General features: G+C 40.7%; 2 protein-coding genes across 2 annotated transcripts; one reads left to right on the top strand and one right to left on the bottom strand.

The window, feature by feature from the left end:
* The first annotated feature begins 1,103 nt into the window (after positions 1-1,103).
* si:ch211-284e13.6 lies at positions 1,104-10,385 on the top strand. Its single transcript, XM_021618191.2, has 4 exons — positions 1,104-1,236; positions 1,341-1,409; positions 8,451-9,437; positions 9,553-10,385. The coding sequence occupies exons 3-4, from the start codon at positions 8,460-8,462 to the stop codon at positions 9,562-9,564; spliced, it is 990 nt and encodes a 329-aa protein (XP_021473866.1). The 5' UTR covers positions 1,104-1,236; positions 1,341-1,409; positions 8,451-8,459; the 3' UTR covers positions 9,565-10,385.
* Positions 10,386-15,480: 5,095 nt separating this feature from the next.
* Positions 15,481-18,750, bottom strand: LOC110533722 (zinc finger and SCAN domain-containing protein 4). Its single transcript, XM_021618190.2, has 3 exons — positions 17,792-18,750; positions 17,322-17,681; positions 15,481-17,079 (listed from the first exon to the last, which is right to left on the bottom strand). Exons 1-3 carry the CDS (start codon positions 18,363-18,365, stop codon positions 16,496-16,498), a joined length of 1,518 nt encoding a protein of 505 aa, XP_021473865.1. The 5' UTR covers positions 18,366-18,750; the 3' UTR covers positions 15,481-16,495.
* Between the last annotated feature and the right edge of the window lie 1,903 nt (positions 18,751-20,653).

The following is a 20,653-nucleotide window of genomic DNA, read 5'->3' as shown; positions in this document are numbered from 1 at the left end:
AAGAAAAGTCATATAAATAAACATTATGAAAGCACAAACAATATACAACTCCAAGGAGTACATATAGCTTTATCAAAAGGCGTAGAGGTTGAAATGATGGTCATGGGAGGGAAGATCTATGTCATGACTGCACGGTGGGATAGAGCCCTATATCATGACTGCACGGTGGGATAGAGCTACAGAACACTAAGAGCTAGGAACTATACCATCCAGTGAAATTGGAGTATGCTTATTTAGGATGCACACTAAGCAGCCACCTTCTATAGGAATTTAACGACTGCATAGAGCTATGTTTTGGATGACTGGCTGCGAATGTTTATTGAATTGTTTTATTTCTGCCTTTTCTATTCCAGACCTTCTGAAATTCACTAAAGCATCCCATGTATGTAACTTTAGTCTTTCACTTTTCAATGATTTCTTAAGGCTACAATCCTGAGTTTGTATTTCAGCCAAACAGCAGCCCCACCACTTGATTTAGTAGAAAGCTGAGGGATGGGGCTGGAGAAATGTAACCACTCTCAAAATCAAAGACTGGGCCAATGGATGCAAGGACTGACAATCCATGAGATTATGAACATTAAGCATATTTACATATTTTGAAGCTATACATTGACTCAACTGACAAAAAAAAGACAATATCACCTATTTTCCTTGTCTTATTATAGGGTAATTAGGCAGTTGTAGTCCAAACCCATTAAGTGTATATTCTTAAAGAATAAATGGGTATATCATTATTCAAGATGTGTCTTCAAGGTAATACATGAGTAATTACATTGGTGTGATATAAGGCAAATTCTATGCACATAAATACTTACTAATAAATAAAACACCTAAAAGCAATTTTGGTTATCTGCCGTCTGTAATATATAATCTGCCATGTAGGATTATATATGAGTGAATGCGTGATATTGCCCATCCTAATGGAGAGGACACTATCTGAACTGTATTTTGAGCGCGAAGGCTCCGCCTATTAAACTATAACTAATTTGAACATTGGTCTGCATTGTTTTATTTAGATAAGGATTCTGTGGGCGTGGTTTGACTGAAATCTGATTGGTTTGAGAGTCTATCAGTCAAGGTAGCAGTAGCGCTACAGGCTTTTAGAGATACATCATTTAATAACTGTTACTGGTGAGCTGTCGTTGACATCGAACGATCAAGCTATTTTTTTAAATCTGAAACTAACCAGTAGCAGGTGTCTTCAACCACGCTCAAAGAGTCAGCCATCCAGCCTGGGTAATTTTTCTACTCGATTTGCGGCAAAACCGAAACGTCTGAGCAATTAGGCTACTGGTTGATTTGCATCTTGTAACAACACTATTTCATTGCACACAATGCAGGACACAGCATCACCAAGAATCAGATTCATTACGCGTTTCACGGATTTCCAGGAAGACCTATAACGAAAGGTAAAACTTGGATAAAGAAACGCATGGCATAGACACATTTTATTGTACTGCTAATGATTATTTGTCAATTTACTATGTTTTGATGTGTATATGCGCCAGTCGCCCTCTAGAACTCGCGTTATAGCCCATTGGACATAGTCGGTATGAATTACACAGTCCTGACCCCGCTTTTAAATGCATATTTATGAATTTACAAGTGAAACACTGTGATCCATATGGAAGTAATGCAACCGTTTGCCTCCACAGTTATTGCGACATGTCATTGTATTTCTACTATGAATCTAGGATAAATGTCATAAAATGGATATGGAAATGATCAAAATGTAAGGGTCCTTTTTGTTTCAAATATGGATTTTGCTGTAGTCCAGTTACTTTTGTGCTGTTGAGCCCACGAGGGCGGGGCCAGCCCAAATATATGTGGGGAGGGAAAAACGAAGACAACAAATCCTCCAAATGTAGGCCACCGTGCATGACCCAAATCCTCTTGCGAGTGTATATGGAACACGGCGTTCCCCCCGCCCCTCGTCACCGTTCCAGAGCAAATCTTTCTGTGTTTCACTGTGCCAGGATGGTACAGTAAAAAAAATATAAAAAAATAAGTAGGTTATCACGCATATATAAGATTATATTGGGATTCCTCCTATTGCTGTTATTTCACTGTCTCTAATGACGATGGCAACAAACACACAAAGTATTTTAAAGAAACAAAAGAAAATATATATTGTGAATCAAAATGCTAAATATGTATGACATTTAGAAAGTCATGCGTGCATACATTTGATGTAGTAGTCAAGTTTAGCTTCTCTGTCTAACCTTCCATGTCTTCCCTTGAATCTAGTCATACTTATTGCAGTGAGCAGGGTGAGGTTTGTATAAAAGTATCGTGGCTCAAGCTTGGCATTTGTTGCAAGGCCAATAGATTGTGCTGCTGTGTGACAGATCTTTTGTTTTGGCCCCCTGGCAGTGTGATCAGTCTGCCTCTGACCTACTTTCTTCCTAACTTCATACCTGCAAAGCCATGTATCTCCCTGGGGTTGGAGGAGCAGCACACAGCATCTTCAACTGGACCCAGTTTGACCCTTATTGTCAGCATCCGGTCAACCTATATTGGTCACACTGGTCAACTTACTGTACACTGATTGTACAAAACATTAAGGACACTTACCTAATATTGATATTCACCCTCTGATTGGCACACACATAAAAGTGGCACTACAGTCTGAAGACAGCCATGTTTCAGTGACATTGCAATCAACATTGCGCTCCGTAATGAGGTCATTCACGAGAAAGGTTTTACTAGTGATTTCTCTAGTGATCTACCTAGAGGTAACCAACGGAATAACAATCACATTTTTAATGTTACAACCACGTTTTCTGACAGTCTCCAATCTATCAGAATGGTAGGAGATGACAGTTTGTATGAACTCACTAGAAGGTAGAGTTAAAGGAACATAAATTAACCTATATTGGTCACACTGGTCAACTTACTGTACACTGATTGTACAAAACATTAAGGACACCTTCCTAATATTGATATTCACCCTCTGAATGGCACACATACACACTCCTTGTCTCAATTGTCTCAAGGCCTAGAAATCCTTATTTAACCTGTCTCCTCCCCTTCATCTACACTGATTGATGTGGATTTAACAAGTAATATCAAATGAAGCTTTATTTATACAACACATTTCAGACATGGAACACAGCGGCAGGTAGCCTAGTGGTTAGAGCGTTGTACGAGTAACTGAAAGGTTGCAAGATCGAATCCCCGAGCCGACAAGGTAAAAATCTGTCGTTCTGCACTTTTCTTCAGAAGGGGTTTCGCCATAGCAGTTTTTAGTGCAGTGGGGAAAGTGCCTGTGAACAGGGAGTGTTTAACAATAGCTTGCATTTCTTCAGATATGCAATTGAAAACTGTTTAAAATAAGGTGGTGGGGATAGGATCGAGCAGGCAGGTAGAAGGTTTAAGTTGTGATATCACTTTTCTGAGCATGTCTGTTTCAACCAGGGAAAATAAATCCATAGAGCCTTTGCGTGGTAGGCTAGGGCACAGGTCAAACTTCTCATTAGGTCTTGCTTGACTGATACCCAGCCTAATGTTTGTTATCTTATCTCTGAAATATGCCGCAAACTCATCACATTTACATATGGAAGAAAGTTCACATAAGTTTGCAGGGGTAGGATTTATCAGGCCATCAATGTTCGAGAAGAGCACACTCAAATTATTCTGATTATTAGGGATAAAGATAGAAAAATGAGCCCGTCTGGGATTTCTAATTGCTTTATTGCTCTCTCAGAATATCATAATAGACCTGTAACTTTGATTTCCTTCACTTCTGCTATTCTGCAATTTCCCTTTAATCTATTAGTTTCCTCACTCATCCCAGGGGCTCTCCGTTTGAATGTGGCCTTTTTCAACTTTACTGGAGCTGTAGAATCAATGGTTGCCCTTAATTTTCTATTAATGTGATCTACTAAATTATCAAAAGAGGAAGGCAGAATAGATGATGGAGTATTGCTCATACATACACTCAATGGAATCTGTGGAGGTAAGATCTTCAGTGGTAAAATAGCATTTCTTGAGTGTAGGGGGCAGGATTTTTCGTTTTTGGCAAAAAAAAAACGTACCATTTGAAACTGCCTATTTCTCAGGCCCAGAAACTAGAATATGCATATAATTGTCAGATTAGGATAGAAAACACTCTAAAGTTTCCAAAACTGTCAAAATATAGTCTGTTAGTATAACAAAACTGATATTGCAGGCGAAAACCTGAGGAAAATCAAACCAGGAAGTGCTGTTTTTCCTGAAAGCTCTCTATTCCATTGGATGCCTTCCCTCCATTTAAAGGGATATCAACCAGATTCCTTTTCCTATGGCTTCCTCAAGGTGTCAACAGTCTTTAGACATAGTTTCAGGCTTTTATTTTGAGCGAGAAAGATAACATCGCGTCAGTGGATAGCTAGCTGGGTGTTCGCAGAATTTTGCTTGCGAAACAGAGTGGGGCAGCCATTGTCTCTCCCTCTCCTATTGAAAAAGCAACAGTCCCGGGTTGATATATTATCGATTATATATTTTAAAAACAACCTGAGGATTGATTCTAAAAAACGTTTGACATGTTTCTATGGACATTACGGATACTATTTGGAATTTTCGTCTGCGATGACGTGACTGCTCGAGCCTGTGGATTTCTGAACATAACGCGCCAAACAAATGGAGGTATTTTGGATATAAAAATAATCTTTATGGAACAAAAGGAACATTTATTGTGTAACTGGGAGTCTTATGAGTGCAAACATCCGAAGATCATCAAAGGTAAGCGATTTAACCTTTCTGATCTCCCCATCCCGGATCCGGGTTCGTGAATACAGACTCAAGCTCATTACCATAACGCAACGTTAACTATTCATGAAAATCGCAAATGAAATGAAATAAATATGCTAGCTCTCAAGCTTAGCCTTTTGTTAACAACACTGTCATCTCAGATTTTCAAAATATGCTTCTCAACCATTGCAAAACAAGCATTTGTGTAACAGTATTGATGGCTAACGTAGCATTTAGCATTAGCATTCAGCTGGCAACATTTACACAAAAAAACAGAAAAGCATTCAAAAAAATCATTTACCTTTGAAGAACTTCAGATGTTTTCAATGAGGAGACTCTCAGATAGCAAATGTTCAGTTTTTCCTGAAAGATTATTTGTTTAGGACAAATCGCTCCGTTTTCTGCGTCACGTTTAGCTATGAAAAAACCCCTGTATCCAGGATTGTGTAAATCTATCAGCAAGCTCATTAGCATAACACAACGTTAACTATTTATGAAAATCGCAAATTAAATGAAATAAATATGCCATCTCTCAAGCTTAGCCTTTTGTAAACAACACTGTCATCTCAGATTTTCAAAATATGCTTCTCAACCATAGGAAAACAATAATTTGTGTAAAAGTAGCTAGCTAGAGTTAGCATTTCGCGTTAGCATTTAGCGTTAGCATTAGCGTTAGCATCCAGCACGCAACATTAACAAAAACATAAAAGCCTTCAAATAAAATCATTTACCTTTGAAGAACTTCTGATGTTTTCAATGAGGATACTCTCAGTTAGATAGCAGATGCTCAGTTTTTCCAAAAAGATTCCTTGTGTATTAGAAATAGCTCCGTTTTATACATCACATTTGGCTACCAAAAAAAATCCATGAATTCAGTCCTCAAAACGCAAACTTTTTTCCAAATTAACTCCATAATATCGACTGAAAACATGGCAAACGTTGTTTAGAATCAATCATCAAGGTGTTTTTCACATATCTCTTCATTGATACATCGTTCTTGGACACATGCTTTCTCCCCTGAATCAAATGGTAAAGTAGAAGCAGCTGGCAATTGCGCACCGAATTCGACGCAGGACACCAGGCGGACACTTGGAAAATGTAGTCTCTTATGGTCAATCTTCCAATGATATGCCTACAAATACGTCACAATGCTGCTATGACCTTGGGCGAACGACAGAAAGTCTAGGCTCATTCGTTGCGCAATCACAGCCATATAAGGAGAGAATGGAAAACAGAGCTTCAGAAATTCTGCTAATTCCTGGGTGATGCATCATCTTGGTTTCGCCTGTAGAATGAGTTCTGGGGCACTTACAGACAAGATCTTTGCAGATTCTGAAACTTCAGGGTGTTTTCTTTCCAAAACTGTCAAGAATATGCATAGTCGAGCATCTTTTCGTGACAAAATATCGCGCTTAAAACGGGAACGTTTTTTATCCAAAAATGAAATAGCGCCCCTAGAGCTCTAACAGGTTAATCTATTGCTTTTCTGACTTTCGTGACCAATCTACTTGGCTGCTAGTGTTTGTAATATTTGTCTACTGAGAGAGATGTTCCTACATAAACGCTTGTTATGCTTTCGCCGAAAAGCTGTATTGAAATCTGACATGCCAGGTGGATTAACAACAAGCTAAGCTGTGTTTTGCTATATTGCACTTGTGATTTCATGAAAATTAAATATTTTTAGTCATTTAATTTGAATTTGGCGAGCTGCAATTCAGCGGGTGTTGATGAAAATGATCCCGCTAAAGGGATGGGTGTGTCAAGAAGTTAATAATGCGTTCAGTATTACCCTGTGCTATGGTTAACAAGGTCGTACAAAATACACAGTGGTGATCAGATAAAGCATCATCAACAATAGAGAATGTCAATAGAAAGCTCCTTGGTAATAACCAGGTCCAGAGTATTGTTGTGGTTATGGTTGGTTTGTATAAACTCACTAGAAGGTAGAGTTAAGGGAATATAAATTAGGTTATTTACAATAACCATAGTGCAATTTCTATAGGAGTTGATATGGTTTCCAAGTCCTCTGTTGCTTATTCTGACAGGAAGAACTGGAGCACTACCAGACCCTGTCTGTCAGTCTTTAAAACAGTTTGCGATGTTGTTGGAAATAATCCATGGAACCCCTGCGGTTAGGGTGAATCCCGTCTCTTTTGAAAAGTGCTGGTTGCTCCCACAACAAATCAAAGTGGTCACAAAAAGAGACATTCCTGTCGTTGCCAAGTTTCTTCAGGTACTCGTTTAGGGCAAAGAGTCAGTTGAAACGTCCGGGAGAACAGGAGGGGGCCAGAGATAACTATTATCTTTCCTGCGCTAACGAGGGTCTTTAAAAAAAATGGTGGTCCTCCCTCAGTTCTTCAAATCGCCTAAAGCGAAGGTTCTTAAAACCTATGTGAGTGACGATGGTGTCAATATTGGAGTAGTTGACCAGAACCGTGGGCAGGAGAGATTTGATGTCATAGACATGGGCTCCTGGGTAACAGTGGACCTTGGTCGGTCCACAGACCATAGGCAGGCCAAAATCTCTCACCATCGGGCTGCCCACAATGATGGGGGTAGTGATAGAATCCGATGGATTACCTGCTGACTCCCGGGGCTCGTAGGTCCGTCTGAAGTGGGGCAAAGCTGTTTGATAGCTGGATCGGATCTTCTTGGACAGACGGGTGGCCAGACTGCCTCCCCGATCTCCTACGCCTTGCGAGTGTCCTGTCTCCCATGGGCCATGGAGTTGAGCCTAACGTCTGTCCGTTGGATTGGGACAGATCAACGCCGCCGACTCATCAACAGCTTTGCTATAGGAGGAATTTAAAACTAAGATTTGGTTTGCCTGGGTTACAGCAAGGTCGGTGTACTTAGAAAGCGGGTGTTCCTTTTCTCGAGCTGAACTAACAGCCAGAGAATCTCTTCCCTAAGATGCTTGATGGTGGTGCATTTAGGGGAGACAAATCCCTGTCCAGTTTCCAGTTCCACCGTATCTTCATCTTGTGATTGTGTGGAAATCTCATCTCATATCTTAAGTCTTTATGCCCAGCGGTGGATAAAAACACCTGTGGGCTAGCACTGCTCCATTTTCATGATGGCTAGCAGCTAACTGCTACTTAACAGGAATCCGGGACACAAACTTGTGGTCCCAACCGCATCACGAATCAGTAGCAATACAAAAACTTTAGCTATTATTGAAAACTATTTAATTTAAATTATTTCATAAAAACAACAAACTGAGTGTAGGCAGTACACTGTACTGTTGCGTGCTCTGATGACGTCTGTTCAATAAGGGATCATAGCTTTCACCTGGATTCACCTGGTCAGTCTATGTCATGGAAAGAGCAGGTGTCCTTAACGTTTTGTGCACTCAGTGTATATCTGTACTATACAGCTGCTTATGGCTATTTCTGAGAAGAGAAAACCCCTAAACTAATTATTGTGGTCAGGTCAGGACAGCATACTTAATAATATGTTGCTTAGCAGAGAGGAACTGGACAGGACATGCAATTCTAAGTGAGGAAAAAGACAAACAGCTGTGAATTTACATGTATTTGATTGACACATCTTAGGCAGAAAAGCAGGACATACATTTAAGCAAAGTAGAACAACCTCCATTATTGCCACAATAACATTACTGGATATATTTGGAAATGGTTTCCGATATTTGAAGCCTGGTTTTACCAATTGGGGGTTAACCAAAATGTTATATTTAACTGTGTTTGGTGTGTTTTCAGAGGCCAGCCATGGAGGACAGGAGACTTCCCCCTACAGTGCCCTTAGTGGTCAAAACTGAGCCAGACACAGAGACCCGTAGGGTGAGAGAGGAGGAACAGCCTACCATTCCCATCAGGGTTAAAAAAGAGGACCTCTCTGAAGTGCCCCTCAAATTGCCCAGATTCAAGTACGTGGACTTCCCTTCGCTACACCAGTGCATCCAGCAGCTCACCGTGCCACCCCTGGACAGCTGGCTGGAGGGCTTTCCCCTGGCTCTGGGAAGACCCTCTGGAGGACACACCCCTGTCACTTCCAAGGAGAGAGTTCCCAAGTTTCGGTATGTAGATTATCCCTCTCTGCACCACTGCATCCAGCAGCTGTCTGTGCCGCCTCTGGAGAGCTGGAGCTCGGGGTTGGCCAGGTCAGGGTGTGGGGTGACAGGGGGACCTGGATCCACCAACTCTCATCCCAGCTCTGTGAGGGGGAACCAGACAATAAAGGGAGATGGTTCAGCATCGGCTTACAAGCAGGACGAGTATACTGCTTTCCCCTTTCCTGGGCCTGACTCCGGCTCCATCCAGTGTGTGACCTCCTCAAACAAAGCATCCCATAAGCCTCAGCGGCTTCAGCTGCTCTTGAGTAGTCCACCCGGATCCAGACCTGCATTAAGCTCACAGGGGGAAGAGGTTCGCCATAACGTGGTGTGTTCAGATCAGCTGTCTCAAAAGTTCTCTAATCCCAAATCTTGGGTTTCTGGAATGAAGCGTGTCAGAGGAGCGGGACCACTCCATCAGAGCAATAGGAAGTCAGCTGGTGATGATGAATGGCATGCAGACTTTAAAAAATCTACACAAAGTCATCAAGAGGCCCAAGTAAAGCTAAGTGACTCTCCTGACCTAGGACAAGAGTTTTGGAGAACCATCCCAGAGTCTGTCTGCCCCTTTTGCCAAAAGATGTTTTCAGATCCAGAGGAATTGCAGAGCCACCAGAAGAGTCACAGAGAAAAGGTGAGTCTGTAGTACCCTGAACATTTTCTGGATATGTGACAAATCCTTCTTTAACTGATCAAATTGTGTATCAAAAAATGATGAATCTTGTCTCATGTTTGTCATATAATTTCAGAAGCCTCATTGATGTCTTGACCAAGGAAATGTACAGCTGACAACAATGAACATCTTAAAAACTGTGCATCTACTTCAGTACTTCCTACACAGGCGTGGACTAGGGCAGGCTTCTCCACAAATTATTGGTCACCTGATAAGAGTTCCACTGAGGTTGTTTTGAGTGTTCAGTGTTTATCTTGATGACCTAGGTGACTGACTACAAACAAACCACTTTAGCTAAGGGCTTCATTCATAATTCAGTCTAGCAATTAAGCTCTCAATGTGAAAGACTGACCTGCAGTGGCTCTTGGTGGTCTTACAACTCCTTATTTACCAATGGGTTAATTTGCCAGGAAGTGGTACACATTAGATGAGATATAACAAGGAAATTAGCCATTTGATGTTGTTCAAATTAAAATGTCAGGAATTAGATTGAAATGCATTGTAGTGCATACATTTTTGTATTACTGTAGTTGAGAATTAGGCTTTCATTTATATTCCTTAAAAGGGATGCCAATGTTTTCCTGTTTACAAGCTGTTTTTGGCAGAAACATGAATAAGTGGGGGTATCAGCACCTTGTTCACTGGAGATGGCTGCCTGTTCCAATATTTCAACATAATTATCTAGATTTGGGTGCCTATAAAACCTTTAACTTTTGGCTTATGCTGTGAAACAACACATGCTTCTTAATAATTTCTTATCTAATGTTTTTATGCTTTGTATTTTAATGTTTCTTTTTTACAATGACAATTATATATATATTATTGATTGTATTATCTAGAAATAACTTTAAACTTTGTTTTCAATTCTGTGTGCATTAAAGATTTTCTAGTAAAGATTACTCTACTTTACATCTCCAACAAATGCTTTACACTTACAAGTGTCACATTATTTTCAGTACATACTATACACTACAGCGTCATCTAGAAATTTCCAAGAAAACAAACCATGATTATTTAGAGCTCATCCTTTATTATTACTTTTGTTAATTTACCCCGTTTTCTCCCCAATTTCATGGTATCCAACAGTCTTGTCTTATCGCTGCTCCTTCCGTACAGAATCGGGAGAGGTGAAGGTCGAGAGCCAAGCGTCCTCCGAAACACAACCCAACCAAGCCGCACTGCTTCTTGACACAATGCCCACTTAACCCTGAAGCCAGCCGCACCAATGTGTCAGAGGAAACACCGTACACCTGGTGACCGCGTCAGTGTCCACTGCGCCCGGCCCGCCACAGGAGTCGCTAGTGCGCCGTCCCTGCCGGATAAACCCTCCCCTAACCCAGACGACGCTGGGCCAATTGTGCGCAGCCCCATGGGTCTCCCGGTTGCGGCCGGCTGCGACAGAGCCTGGACTCGAACCCAGAATCTCTAGTGGCACAGCTAGCACTCCACTCGAGAGGCCCATAACAAAATGATTTATAATGATGTATGGCTATGATTAAGATCTAGGCCTATAACATTAAAAGTTGTAAAGTAAACCAGTCCAGACCATAACTAAATGTTTTTTATGTAAACAATGTGGCATCACTGTCATCCCATATTAAAAAATACTTACGTTTACTGGAATACTACAGTACTTACTATAGCATTCTGTAGTAAACTGTAGAATACTATACTACAAACTGTAGTATCCCTCGAGCATGTGTAGTACATATAGAATGTTGTAGCATACTGTAGAATACTATAGTAAATATTGTAGTATACTGTAGAATACTATAGTAAATAGTACAGTAATGTTTCCAAAAACACTAGTCTGCCAAAACAAAACTTTTTAAACTAAAGTAAATACTAGTAAAATACTAAAGAAACCCAAGGGGTATGAATACTTTTGCAAGGCACTGTACAGGTTATAGAAAATGTGCTCTTTTAGTATTTATCCAGTATGCTTCCTCAAGGAGATCGCTTCCACTGCTATGTCAAAGATTAAAAAAAAATACTATAGTAAATACCACAGTAATGTCTGCAAAAACACTACAGTAAATACTTCAGTATACTGCAGTATGTAAAACATTACAGTAAATACTACAGTATACAACAAACTGCAAAAATACTACATTACTATAGTATGCACTACAGTTATTTTAATACAGGATTTATACTATAGTTAACTGTAAATACTACAGTAAGGTCTGCAAAACCACGACAGTGAATACTATAGTATTTATACCATAATATACTACAGTATTTTTTCCATATGGGATGGCACTTTCCATTTAAATAATGCAGTGGTATAAAGTACTTAAGTAAAAATACTTTGAAGTACTACTTAAGTCATTTGGGGGGTATCTGTACTCTACTATTTATAATTTTTCACAAGTTTTACTCCACTACATTCCTAAAGAAAATAATGTACTTTTTACTCCATGCACTTTCCATGACACCCAAAAGTTTCAATACATTTTGAATGCTTAGCAGGACAAGAAAAAATTCACACATTTATCAAGAGAACATCCATGGTCATCCCTACTGCCTCTGATTTTGGGGACTCACTTAACGCAAATGCTTAGTTTGTAAATGATGTCTGAGTGTTGGAGTGTGCCCCTGGCTATCCGTAAATTTAAAATACAAGAATGGTGCCCAGGGACGTCATGCACCCAAAATCTGAAGCCACAAACTACATGAGGATGGCTGGTGGGGTGGTCCGGAAGGGAGTTAGACCCCGTACTTAAGTTGGAGAATTTTGAATTTTTCAAACACATGAAAAAGCTTTATCCTGCAATCTAGAGCCATAATCATTATGCTTAATTCTATGTAAAAAAATATACTTATTTTTTCTGCATATCTGAGCTGTCTGTATCCTTTGTTGTCCTGGTGGTTATTTGTTTAAAGAAAAGATTGAAAGGAAGGCAAGTCTTATTCAGTACATTTAGATTTCGCTTGCTTTTCTAAATTCTACAGTGCATTCATAAGTTAAGACTCCTCGACTTTCCCCCCATTTTGTTTACATTACAGCCTTATTCTAAAATGCATTAAATTGTTTTGTTTTTTAACCTCATCAATCTACATACAATACCCAATAATGACAAAGCAAAAGTTTGATGTTTTTGGAAGTTTAAAAAAAATAAAAAACTGAAATATCACATTTACATAAGTATTCAGACCCTTTACTCAGTACTTTGTTGAAGCACATTTGGCAGCAATTACAGCCTCGAGTCTTCTTGGGTATGAGACTACAACCTTGGCACACCTGTATTTGGGGAGTTTCTCCCATTCTCCTCTGCAGATCCTCTCAAGCTCTGTCAGGTTGGATGGGGAGTGTCACTGCACAGCTATTTTCAGGTCTCCAGAGATGTTCGATAGAGTTCAAGTCCGGGCTCTGGCTGGGCCCCTCAAGGACATTCAGGGACTTGTCCCGAAGCCACTTGTGCATTGTATTGGCTGTGTTCTTAGGGTCATTGTCCTGTTGGAAGGTGAACCTTCACCCCAGTCTGAGGTCCTGAGCGCTCTGGAGCAGGTTTTCATCAAGGATCCCTCTGTATTTTGTTCCGTTCATCTTTCCCTCAATCCTGATGCTGCCACCACCATGCTTCACAGTTTCCTCCAGACGTGATGCTTGGCATTCAAGCCAAAGAGTTCAATCTTGGTTTCATCAGACCAGAGAATCTTGTTTCTCATGGTCCGAGAGTCTTTAGTTGCCTTTTGGCAAACACCATAAGGGCTGTTATGTGCCTTTTACTGAAGAGTGGTCTCCATCTGGCCACTCTACCATGAAGGCCTGATTGGTGGAGTGCTGCAGAGATGGTTGTCCTTCTGGAAGGTTCTCCCATCTCCACAGAGGAACTATGGAGGTCTGTCAGAGTGACCATCAGGTTCTTGGTAACCTCCCTGACCAAGGCCCTTCTCCCCCGATTGCTCAGTTTGGCCGGGCAGCCAGCTCTAGGAAGAGTCTTGGTGGTTCCAAATTTCTTCCATTTAAGAATGGAGGCCACTGTATTCTTGGGGACTTTCAATGCTGCAGAAATGTTTTGATACCCTTCCCCAGATCTGTGCCTCAACACAATCCTGTCTAGGAGCTATACAGACAATTTCTTCGGTCTCATGGCTTGTTTTTGCTCTGACATGCACTGTCAACAGTGGGAATTTATATAGACAGGTGTGTGCCTTTCCAAATCATCTCCAATCAATTTAATTTACCACAAGTGGACATCTCAAGAATGATCAATGGAAACAGGATGCACCGGAGCTCAATTTCGAGTCTCATAGCAAAAGTTCTGAATACTTATGTAAATAAGGTATTTCAGTTTTAATATTTAATACATTTGCCAAAATGACTAAAAACCTGTTTTCGCTTTGTCATTATGGGGTATTGTGTGTAGATTGATGAGGAATTTTGTATTTATTTAATCAATTTTAGAATAAGGCTGTAACCTAACAAAATGTGGGAAAAGTCAAGGGGTCTGAATACTTTCCGAATGCACTGTACCACCTTGCTAACAGGCATGCAAGCTAAGATAGTTCGACAAACTAGCTACTCCAACTTGATTAATAGCCTGAATTGGCTTCTTGCTAGCTAGTTATGAGGTTAGGAGATTGGTAACCTATCTGGGCTAGCTAAAGCCAACTTCATAAAATTGGCTAGTAGTATTACAGAGGACAAGAAGTATTACAGAAAAACAAATGTAAATAAAAAATGTACAGGACAAATCTGAGGGGGCCTGTGTCCCGTCTGGTTTGCTTAATATAAGGAATTTGAAAGGATTTATACTTTTACTGTGGGTACTTAAGTATATTTCAGCAATAATATTTACTTTTGATACTTTAGTAAAAGTATTTGGTTTTAAGTTTACTTAAGTAGTATTTTACTGTGTGACTTTTCACTTTTACTTGAGTCATATTCTATTAAGCCACAGTATCTTTACTTTTACTTAAGTATGACAGTTGGATACTTTCTCCATCACAGAAAGAATGGCGATATTCCAAGGTGGATCAGTGGTGGCCGCTGACTGGCTGAATACCCGGGCCGTGAGGTGGTTGGAGTTGTCAACAAATCAGCATGACAGAAATACGATGCCAAGTTTTCGAACTACCGGCAGTTTCTTTGAGAATAATAATAACTTGTTATAATTTGTTCAAAACTGTTAAAACTATTCTTGTTCTCTCTCTCTCAAGTCAACTACTCACCACATTTTTTGCACTGCAGTGCTAGCTAGTTGTAGCTTATGCTTTCACTACTAGATTCATTATCTGATCCTTTGATTGGGTGGACAACACGTTGGAGGACGTCCTCTGGAACTTGTCATAATTACTGTGTAAGTCTATGGAAAGGGGTAAGAACTATGAGCCTCCTAGGTTTGTATTGAAGTCACTGTACCCAGAGGACGGAACCTATCTGTCCTCTGCCAACACCATGGTGCTACCCTAAAGAGTGCTGTTGAGGCTACCTTCATTGCAAAAGTGTTTTTATCAATTATTTGGTGACATTAATATATTTAGTATAGGTATGTCTAAAGAAAATAACTTTCAATGTTTTGCCATTTTTCCTCCTCTGAGGAGTCTCCACTGGTGGTGGTATAGCTGGATCCTATAATTCTCCTGACCTTAGATTAAAACTAGGGAGGAAACCTTTTCCATATACATGCTGAGGCATTTAGATCCTCAACTAAAGCTGAATCATTGAGGAACTCCCAGATCAGTACAGTAGATTGCAGTAATCCGGGTTTCCTAAAGTTGGTCCTGGGACCCCCCCATGGGTGCACATTTTGGTTTTTGCCCTAGCATTACACATTAAAATAACCAACTCATTATCAATCTTTGATTACTTGAATCAGCTGTGTAGTGATTGGGCAAAAAAACAAAATCTGCACCTGGAAGGGGGGTGGGGGGTGGGGGCAGGACAGAGTTTGGGAAATCCCGAAGAAATGTTTAAAGATCATGTTTCTGTATTGAAATCTGATTTGTTTTGACAGAATACATCTAGCATGAGATAATAAAGACAAAGGATACAAAATCTGTTTTGTGATGTATTAATATATAAACATGTCAATCTCCATGGGACTCCTTCATTACAGTAAAATAAGCGAGGCCATTGTACAAAACCAGTTGATTTCATGTGTCTGGGAATAGACTGTCATTTAACAGGATATTTCAAGCCCTACATTAGTCTACATCAATGATCCATCTCATCTCACCTTGAATGAACCGGACTAACAACTGTGCTCCACACAAAGTTCTGCCTCCTTTGACTCCAATTATTACTGTTCCTTCCAGTAAAACACAGGAATAATGTATTAACATTTACAGTAAGCTTTAAGACATAAGAGCTACACCATCGAGAGCATCCTGACTGGTTTGCATCACTGCCTGGTATGGCAACTGCTCAGCCTCTGACCACAAGGCACTACAGAGGGTAGTGCATACGACCCAGTACATCACTGGGGCCAAGCTTCCTGCCATCCAGGACCTCTATACCAGGCGGTGCCAGAGGAAGGCCCTAAAAATGGTCAGACTCCAACCACCCTAGTCATAGACTGTTCTCTCTGCTACCGCATGGCAAGCGGTACCAGAGAGCCAAGTCTAGGTCAAAAAGGCTTAACAGATTCTACCCCCAAACCATAAGACTCCAGAATAGCTAATCAAAGGTCTACCCCCCTCCCCCACTGCTGCTACTCTCTGCTTATTATCTATGCATAGTCACTCTACATACATATATACATATTACCTCGACTAACCTGTGCCCCCGCACATTGACTCTGTACCGGTACCCCCTGTATACAGCCTCGCTACTGTTATTTTACTGCTGCTCTTTAATTATTTTGTATTTTTAACCATTTTTTACTTAACACATTTTTCTTAACTGAATTGTTGGTTAAGGGCTTGCAAGTAAGCATTTCACTGTAAGGTATACCTGTTGTATTCAGTGCATGTAAAAATTTGATAATAGTAAATGTTTCCCCAGCTGCGTATATCCCCAGTGCATTTCTTGCTCTCTGTCTTTCCATCCTTTACAGTCCATCATGAAGGCCTTAACAGCCGAGCCCTCCCATTGAGTGAGTGCGTTGGTGAAAGCGCAGCCCCCCACAGTTTCGGAAAGTCTTGCCACACTGGCTGCAAGTGTAGGGCTTCTCTCCTGTGTGAATACGGAAGTGTCTTGTGAGAGCCCAAGAGTGACGGAAGCGTGCATTGCACACGGTGCAGGCATAAGGCCTCTCTCCAGTATGAATACGCTGATGGATCTTCAGATGCTCCATGCGGTTGAAGTCTCGACCACACAGGGAGCAGTGGTACGGGCTCCGCCCAGGGGGGTAGAGGTTGCGCTTGGGGAGCTTGTTCATGTCCTTCGGGTGAATAAGACTACGATGTCGCCGCAGCTCCTCAGACAGATGGAACTTCTCTCCACAGATCTTGCAGATGTGCTGTGCTGCAACCATGTTGTTCACGTCACCTGTCTGAGGGCTGTACATCTGGTGTGAGTGAGAGGTGGAAGCCCCAGCAGTCTCTCTGGGTGGGTACTGCTGTTGTTTACCAAAGCCTGCATGGAGACCTGTAGCTGAAGAAGACGATAGGATGTCCAAGTCTGGTATGTTTGGGGTGAAGATGGGAGAGTCCGCTTCAAAGTCAAAGAAGAGAAAATGAATTAACCATTAACCACTTGAAATTCTATCATCATCATCATCATCATCATCACTGACATGAGATCAAAACCAATTTACTACAGAACTACTTGGGCTGGGGTCCCAGACACAACTTAAGGCTAGTCCGGGACTAAACATTTTCTATTGAAATAGCTTTTTCAGTCCAGGACTAGGCTTAATTTGTATGCAGGAAACTGGTTCTTAGTGCAGGACTTACATAGAGAGTGGCTGGTGGAGGGAGTGAATGAGTCTGGGTCACTGAGTGGGAGCTGCAGTGCCGCTGGCCTCCAATCCTCCAGCAGCCTGGTTTGAGCCAAGGAGAGACCGTCTGGACAGTAGTCCTCTTCTCCCCCTCCAGTATTGGGACCACAGTTCCTACTGCTTCCCAGGTCTACAGACTCCACCTTCACCTCAACCAGACACTTCACAGCTGCATCCTTCATGGTACCATCAGGGAAGGGATGGCCGTCAGCATGGGCTATTGATGTATCATGTCCCGTGGTTGGCTCTGTGCACGCTCTGTTAAAATCTTCATGGTTGTCTGAGTACATGTTTGAGACAACCTCTTCTTTAGTCCCTGTGAATAAATATTGACATAGATAACATGCATCATAGCTTTGCTGAAATAATAAGTTACAGAACATTTTAAATGTAAATCAATAGTAGTGAGTGACAGTCCCAACTTACCAGCTTCATCTTCCTGATTTAAAGTAAAAAAATCCGGTTTAATATCTTGAGTGCACACCCTACCATCCTCACGGATCTCACAAAACGACTCGTTAAGAAATGCAGGGTTATCAACAGCTTCGGATTCGAATTCTTCATACCTGTCCCCAACATTTGTTGTACCAAGAGACTGATTGGATTCAAGAACTCTGTGCTCTCCTTCGCTTCCTGATTTTATTTTATTTTGTGAGACGTTTAGAGAATTCAGCTGCTGATGAACCTGTTGGATTCTACTATTGGTGCTGTTTTTTTCCCCTATTATTGATTGTACTTGACGCTCCTCTCCTCGCGCTGCACATATTTCAAGTTCGGCTGCTTGCAAGCGAAACTTTAGGGACTTATTGTCCCGCAGCGTCTCGTGCATTTGATCCCGCACGTCCCTCAACACTTGGCCGACTAGTTTTGTAATCTCAACCACCGCGATCTCCACTGCTACTCCTAGTGCATTTTGAATAGTAGCAGTCAATTCATCCTGAAACGAGAAAGATAATTCCGCTACTAAAGCAGTGTTTGGAGGACTCACGTTTGCCGACATTTTCGTGTTACCCTCGTCAAATTCTGACCTCCGAAGTCATTACTTATGAAAAATACTGATGTCCAGAGATGTTTTCAAATCAGGTAAACAAGCTAACTAGTACCTAAGTGTGTTAGCTTGGCTAGTTACATAGGCCTGCATAATAAGCAGCTCTATCTGGCAGGGAGTGTACTCACTATAATCACTCCTTGCCTAAACGCTGTCCCTTCGCTTGTTCACTTTACTTACCTAGCGAGTAAAGCGTTTAGACTATACCTAACACTTAGTTTCACATTATTTTGTGACTATCATTTCAAGTTACGTTTAAATAATTATTGCACGCTTTCCATTTCGTATCTTTCCTCGACTCTAAGCGGAAGTTTCTTCCTGTTTGCGGTTAGGGCCAACCGGTGTTTGTACCTTCAAATTGTAGACTACAACAGCGATATCTTTCAAGAGTATAAATAATAGATCATGTAACTATAATTCGTTTAATAGAAACTCCGAATTTAGAATATACACGATCAATGTTATGTGTTTATCAAGTCATGTGAAAAACAAACGCAAATGTTAAACTCTGGGCTGAGTCTTACTTGGCCGTCTATTTCACATCAAATGGCCCTGTTCGAATACGTGTTCGCCAAATGCATCCTTCCTTCCTTCCCTGCTTGAAATGATGACTACTGGCAAATTAGTGAGTAAACCATTATTGTTTTGATCATTGTGGGGAAAGAGTTAAACAAATGAGGAATTAATGCCATTTTCAAGGGCGTATGATTTAAAAAAATACATATATACATAATGTCTAATCCTTTGTTAGCCACACAACAACACAGGTCATTTAGAGCTGACCACGGGGGTGGTCAAAGAGCCTATACAGAAACTGTTTTTCCAATAGAAATCCCCGAACATGCTTGTATGCGATGTCATGGCAACATGCTAGCTAAACTCAAGCACAGAAAGACGTCATTGGGCCTAATGGTTATGTTTTACTGAACTGTGCATCAAATCAAAGGCATTACTTCACTAAAAAGTTGTTTTTGATGAAAATTCAAACGTGTGGGTTTGTAACTAAGTTTTCAAGATATATAATTTTCTAAATACAGAAATACAACCAGTATGAAATACAGCCGACTCTATTTCTGTATTTAGAAAGTTAGATATCTTAAACTTGATTGCTGACATGCAAAACATTTTTGGAACAATATTAACAATGGACTAATGAAACAAATACCAAAAGATAGTTTTGGGATGGAATTTTCCTTTAAGACATTGACTCAAATCTAGATTGTGTCTTAGATTTCGAGACAATTTACAATTTAGGATACATTTTTCACTCCCATTGACTTCCTAAACCCCAGTCTGGTCTAGTAGAAAGAAGAGGAAGGGAAGTGCTACTAAGGTTCACAATAGTACATTTTGGTAGACAGAAGGTGCTCTTTGGTAAAAGGGGTGAATCGGTCATCAAAAAGAAAGGAGGACCAAGGCCCTCTTCATATAATGAATTAAAATGCCTTTATTTGTATAGAAACAAAGTTTTAAAAATCCGCCGCGTTTCAGCTGCATGCCCTTCGTCAGGGAGTACAAAGAAATAATACAATGTCCTCTTTTGAACAGCTTTTCCAATTAGCTCTAATTTGAAGAGGGAGTGGTTACAAAATTGATTGGACACACCTGGTAAGCAATACTATAAACATTAAAAAGTGAAATACTGTAGCTATGTTATCAAAACATTTAACTCCAAGCTAGAAGTATCAGAATGCCTAGAAAGGTAGTTCTAGCCTTAAATATGACTGGAAGAAGTGTCAAGAAAAAGAAAGCAATATATTCCATACTACACTAGAACACAGCAAACATTAACAACAACAGTCTAAACATAGCTGAGGGCAATTGAGCAAAATATCCACTAGATGACAGCAAATGGACCTATCACAACCCTACAGGAAGAATGAGAAATACATATCTTCATTTAAACCAGGGTACTTAGTGGCCTGTAGTTTGTAAATCCATATCTTCATTTAAACCAGGGTACTTAGTGGCCTGTAGTTTGTAAATCCATATCTTCATTTAAACCAGTGGACTTAGTGGCCTGTAGTTTGTAAATCCCCAAACTTTCCTTTTGGTTAAACTGTTTAAGACGGCCCTCTTTTCTAATAGAGGCTGGAATATGATCAATACCCATAGCTTGTAGGGAGGCAGGGTTGCCATGGTGTAAGGACTTGTAGTGCCTTGCCATGGGGCAGTCTTTATTGCCTATCCGTATTGTGTACTTGTGTTCCGCTAAGCAGTCTTGAAGGTGTCTCTTTGTC

Source organism: Oncorhynchus mykiss, chromosome 10, assembly GCF_013265735.2.
Source record: "Oncorhynchus mykiss isolate Arlee chromosome 10, USDA_OmykA_1.1, whole genome shotgun sequence".
Lineage (NCBI taxonomy): Eukaryota > Metazoa > Chordata > Actinopteri > Salmoniformes > Salmonidae > Oncorhynchus > Oncorhynchus mykiss.
This window is presented reverse-complemented; position numbering and strand designations above follow the sequence as displayed.

Bases quoted from the DNA above. Each gene is read 5' to 3' on its own strand.
- si:ch211-284e13.6 (XM_021618191.2), top strand. From the start codon at position 8,460: ATGGAGGACAGGAGACTTCCCCCTACAGTGCCCTTAGTGGTCAAAACT.
- LOC110533722 (XM_021618190.2), bottom strand. From the start codon at position 18,365: ATGTCGGCAAACGTGAGTCCTCCAAACACTGCTTTAGTAGCGGAATTA. The intron at 17,682-17,791 runs GTAAGTTGGGAC...ATTTATTCACAG, and splicing joins AAATCAGGAAGATGAAGCTG to GGACTAAAGAAGAGGTTGTC. The intron at 17,080-17,321 runs GTAAGTCCTGCA...TTGACTTTGAAG, and splicing joins CTCCACCAGCCACTCTCTAT to CGGACTCTCCCATCTTCACC.